The 5712-nt window shown below is 41.1% G+C and overlaps 1 protein-coding gene across 1 annotated transcript in view; it reads right to left on the minus strand.

The window, feature by feature from the left end:
• EAH_00014510 (hypothetical protein, conserved) overlaps positions 1 to 4189 on the minus strand; it is a gene marked incomplete at both ends in the record, with an annotated part of 6651 nt that extends 2462 nt beyond the window's left edge. Inside the window, 4 exons of the mRNA XM_013394259.1 lie at positions 269 to 1096; positions 1635 to 1719; positions 1982 to 2077; positions 3307 to 4189. Of these exons, the coding sequence (XP_013249713.1) occupies positions 269 to 1096; positions 1635 to 1719; positions 1982 to 2077; positions 3307 to 4189 (1892 nt within the window). The remainder of the gene's footprint in view (positions 1 to 268; positions 1097 to 1634; positions 1720 to 1981; positions 2078 to 3306) is intronic.
• Between the last annotated feature and the right edge of the window lie 1523 nt (positions 4190 to 5712).

The raw sequence follows: 5712 nt of genomic DNA on the forward strand, positions 1-5712 counted from the left end.
ACATATATATATATATATGCACAGGCATTAGTGAGACTATAGAATATATAATACACACATATACAAGTGCAGTAACAAGTATATATAATAAGCAATACAAAGTGCACATATGTAAATGCATCGGTAAATATATAAAATATATAATATGCACGCATACAGAAACATAAATACACACATACTACTTTAGTATATATGCATATACATTCATGTATATATATGTATACAAATAAATATAAATATAGATATTAATATATATATATATATATACCTAGCCAAGTATGCGTTGTAGCATTTGGGTTCTTCTTGCACGAATTCTTCAACTCGCTGCAATTCTTCCTCCGCCATACTTCGACTCAGGTGGGGCGGCAGCTTCGCCCCTGCTGCTGCTGCAGCCTCTACTGCAGCAGCAGACTCAGCCAGAGCTGCTGCTGCAGCAGCACCAGCCTCTGCTGAAGAGGCAGACTCAGATGTGGCAGTAGAAGCAGCAGCATCTGCTGCAGCTTCTGTTGAAGGCAGGGGCGCTTGGTTGCATGCAGCGGCTGCAGCGGGACTGCAGCAGCAGCAGCTGCTGCCGCGAGAGTACACCGCACCAGAGATAGCCCAGGGATAGCTCGTGGCTGCTTCTGCTGCACGGAGAGAAATTCTGCTACTGCCGCTGCTGCTGTTGGTGCTGGGGGTTATGGTGTAGCAAAGCCATGAGAGCGGAGGCTGCTGCAAGATTTCTTTTGTCTCTTCTTTTCCCTCTTCATCTGCAGCTTTGGCTGCATCGTTTGAACCCGACTCCACAGCAGCAGCAGCAGCACCTGCTGCTGCTGCTGCTGTTGCTGCTGCTGCTGGCTGTTTCAGGATCGCGCGTAGTTTGGGTGCTGCGGTGTACAGACGGTGGAGGTAAAATTCGTCGACGTCTTCGCTGATGTTTGCTGAGGGCCCCCCCTGCGCTGTCACCGCCAAATGCGCTCGTAGACAAATGCTGCATGCAGCAGGCGGTGTTGCTGCTGCTGTTGCTGCCGGTGCTGCTGCAGCATCAAGAGATAGAGGAGAGCGCAACTCAAATTGCCATACGGGAGACAGAGGAGGGCCCTCCACCTTCGCCAGCCTGCAGCAACACGCAAACCACACGCATACAAACAGCAGCAGTAGCACCAGCAGCAGCGGCAACAGCAGTAGAGGCACGCAAAGATATATCGGTAGCTTTTCTATGCACGCCGCCGTTCGTAGCTGTAAACGAAAGATGTAAGCAATATTAATGCTTTTTATTATTTTTACTATTATTATTATTATTATTATTATTACCATTATTATCACCATTATTATTATTATCATCGTCATTATTATTATTACTGTTATTGCTACTACATTGTTATTATATTTGTATTTATCACTACTATTACGATTATGATTGATTATTATGAGTATTATTATTATTATTATTGTTAGCGTTGTCATTGTCGTTATTATAATTATGGTTATTACTATTATCATTGATTTACATTCTAATCAACATAAACATTAACATTAAGATTCTGAGTAACACCCGGAAAAAAAGCATAAAAATTATAAACTGTTATTATTATGAATTGCCGCACTAATAAACGGCGATAAGCATTGAGTATTATTATCTCTTTGGTCCTAACCTTGGGCTGCTGCTGCTGCTGTGCGTTAAATGCAGCGAGCCGAGTGGCTTCCATTTGCCTTCAAGTTGAAGTTGAGTTGAGGTGTCTGCAGCAGCAAAGACAGAAAGACAGCAAGGTAATTGTACACTTGAACGGTGCGATCACGGGCAGCTGCTGCATGCAGAAGAACTCCTTAAAGACCACTGCATCTGCTGCTGCTGCTGCTGCTGCTGCTGCTGCTGCTGCTGCTGCTTACTGGATGTCTGCTGCAGCAGCAGGAGCAGCGACTGCTGCGTATTTAAAGCACAGGGTAGAGCAAAGAAGAAGAAAAGAGAAGCAATAAAACCTTGAGAGATATTCAATCGCACAGATAAAAGAGAAGAAGCCCCCGCACTCCGCTGCTGCTGCAGCAAACGCCAATACGCCACCCATAAACTCTGATCCGTCGGGTCGGTGTACAAACCCTGAATGAACATCAAACAAATTAAATCAATAAAATCAAAAACCTAATTAATCACACAAATAAATAGATACATATACATATATATACATATATATATACATATATATATATGCGGATGAACTCAAAAATGATGTACATAAGCAAATAAAACAAATAAAACAAATAAAAAGAATTTATCGAAAAGAAATTCAGATAGTAGATATAAAGGAAAACGAAATAAACGAGAGAAAGACAAAGACAAGGGGAATAAAGAAGGAAAAGACAAAGATAAATAAATAGGAGAAAGAAAAGCGAAAAGACAAAGAGAAACAGAAAGATAAGAAGAAAGATAAAGAGAAAGACAATAAAGAAGGGGAACATAAGCAACAAGACAGAAGAAAAGAGAAAGAAAAGCAGAAAGATATAGCCAAAGACAAAGAGAATAAAGAAGAAGACAGAGAGAAAGAGAAGGGAGAAACACAAGAGTGAATATTTCTGCAGAGAAAGAGGATGAGAATGAAGAAGCAAAAGATAAGCAGAAATATGGATAGAAAGAGAAGGAAAAACAGAAAGACAAATAAAAAGACAAAGACAAAGACGAAGACGAAGACGAAGACAAAGATAGAGATAGAGATAAGGATAAAGATAAAGAAGGAGACAAAGACAAAGAAGAGACAAACAAATGAATCTTTCTGCACCTCACCCTCCACAGCAGAGACAATTCTTCTTTTATATTTATATTTTTTTCGTGAAGACAACGATAATGCCAAGCAGAATAACAGGAGAAGTCATTTTCAATCAAAGACAAACAAAATAAACCCACGGCGCAGTCACTCCTTACACCCAGCGAAACATCTGCAGCAAACGAAGACAGAAAGATAAGAAAATACTAATTATTTACTATTTTTTTCATTATTACACAATGCAAACGCCAGTATAGCATAAAGCAAATGTATGCACTAATGTACAAATGAGTATATATATATATATATATATATGCATATTTGCATGTGCATAGAGCAACGACTGAAAAAGGAATAGCAGCAAGAGAAAAAAAAACCGCTGCTGCTGTTGAACTCATTCATACTGCAGCTTATTGCTCTCTACTGCAACAGCAGCAGCCGCAGCAGCACTAGCAGCAGCAACAGCGGCAGTAACCGCAGCAGCAGCAATAGCAGCATCCGGTGCCGCTCCTGAGCCTTCGTTGGTCGCAGAGAGGAGTAAGGGTTTAGGGTTTAGGGTTTGTCTTACTGCATGCATTTTGCTGCTTCGGGGCTTTATTGAAGAGTTTAGCGTTGAGAGCCTCCAGCGCTGATTCCCAGATAAATATCATCGTTCTGTGCTGCCAGCAGTGAAAGTTGCGGTTGTCTTGCTGCTGCAGCAGCAAATCACAAGCATTTAGCTCCGACTGCAGCAAAGATAAACCCTCCACAACTGCTGCTGCTGCTGCTGCTTCCTCCTGCTCCTGCTGCTGTTGCTCTTCTTGCTGCTGCTGCTGCTGCTCTTGCTGCTGCTTGGGTTTGTGTTTAAGGGGGAGGGTTTGTTCTGCCTTGAGGTACTGCAGCAGCGGCTGCAGCTGCAGTTGCAGCAGTCTACCCAACGCCCAGCTGCGGTGCAGCCAGAGACAATATGATTTGCTGTTGCCCCTCGCAACCAACGATGTCGTCAGCTGCAGCTCCTCTTGAAGCAACGCACACAATGATGCATTCTCAGTCAAATCTGTGCTGTTGTTGCTGCTGTTGCTGCTGCTGCTGCTGCTGCTCGTGCTGTTGCTGCTGCTCGTGCTGGTGCTGCTGGGGCTGCCAGGGTTGCTGTTGTTGGAATCTGAGGTCTTGGATGTATGCCCCTGCTGCTGCTGCTGCTGTTGCTGCAGCTGCTGTTCCTGCTGCTGCTGCTGCTGTTGAGAGAGGAGTTTGTTGAGTACTTCTTTTCTGTAGTTCCAAACAGTGGCGAGTTCCGGGTGAAATTCAATGAGTTTGCGGGTGGCTTGAAGAATTTCAGGTGAATGTACACCTGAAGAGCGCTGCGTGAGGAGGCGCTGCAGCAAAGCAAAGGCCAAGCGGATTTTATTGCGTTGTTCTTCCTGCTTCTCTGCAGAGAGAACAGGTAGCTGGTCGCGTCGTCTGCCATGCATTTTGCTGCTGTTGTTGTTGCTGCTGCTGTTGTTCCTGCTGCTGCTGCTGTCGTCGCGGCCGCTGCTGCCACTGCTGCTGCTGCTGTTGTTGTTGGTGTTGTCTTGTTCTTAATAAAGGGGGTATATGAGAGGGCTGCTGCCGCTGCCGCTGCTGCTGCTGATACCTCGAGAGCTGCTTTGTGCTCTCAGTACCCACGAGCACCGATGTCTGGCCGCTGGCTGCCTCATTAGGCAGTAGAAAAGATATAAAGCTGCATATACACCGCTATTAAAACAATTAATTCCCTATTTAAACTGTTTTTATGAATTGAGAACGTCTTCATTGCATACACTCAGCATTTGCAAGGGGGCCCCCCAGGCGCCAGCGAGCGGAGGTAGATGAGGGCCCTTGGTTGCAGTGTCTGTATAATAAACGGAATTCAAAAAATAAATCGATTTAAATATATTAAATATATTTAAAATAAAACAAACAAAACTATTTATTTTAGTCAAATTACATATCTCAGACTCAGACCGCTGGAAGGGTTCGCAGGAAGCATGCGGCTTTCACAGAAGTTTATTTCAAAGGGAAAGAGAAAGAAGAAAACTTAATTATAATATTAATAAAGTTTAATTATTATTTTTATTTTAATTCAACTTTGTTTGCTGATAAACAGGCAATGTTTAACTAAGTTTTTACTTGAAACACCGCTGAATTATTTCGCGGGGTTATTTCGCTGCATCCGCCGACTCACCAATTTGCGTGGACTCCACGAAAGCAGATTGCGCATTATAATATATATGATATCTATTATTATATATGTTATGAAATATATATATATATATACATATATATATACATGTACATACATAATTATATATATACATGTATATATATATATATATATGCATATGTATATAATAATATGTGATATGTACATATTATATATATATGTTTATATATATATATATGCTCATCTTTGCCAGTAAACAAAGTGTAAACACAATAATATATTTTTCTTTAAGGTGGAAGTAGAAAAGGCTGAGGCAATAAAAAGGATAAAATCTGCAGGTAGTCCTGCGGAATATTCACTGCATATTTCCGAGTTGAATACAAAAAAAACCTTTTAAAAACGAAATAAAACAAATAAAAACGGAAGAGAATATATCTCTAAAAGGCTTCAGAAGAAGGCTCAGCAGAAGTGGTTATTGTTTAATATATTTTGTGTATATTGTTCTTCGTTTTTATTTGCGTTTTCTCCGTTTTATGTTTTTCTTCTTTTGTTTGTTTAACTTGTCGAGTTAAGAAGCACCCGCAGGAATGTTCTCCTTATATTGCAGCTGATCTTCTGTTTTATATTGCCTTTCTTCTTCTGTTTTATTAGAGATCAGCATAATTAAATACTGTTCTTGTCTAAGTTGTTTCAGTTGAAGGTTTTTAGTGTTTATGTTTATTAGTCAAATAGAAGGAAAATACGAAATGTTAAAACAGTTGTTGTAACGCCGAGGAAAGAAGCGAGAAAGATTTGTACAGACCCTGAAAA

Source organism: Eimeria acervulina, genomic scaffold (assembly GCF_000499425.1).
Source record: "Eimeria acervulina Houghton genomic scaffold, Eah_scaff85, whole genome shotgun sequence".
NCBI classification, from domain to species: domain Eukaryota; phylum Apicomplexa; class Conoidasida; order Eucoccidiorida; family Eimeriidae; genus Eimeria; species Eimeria acervulina.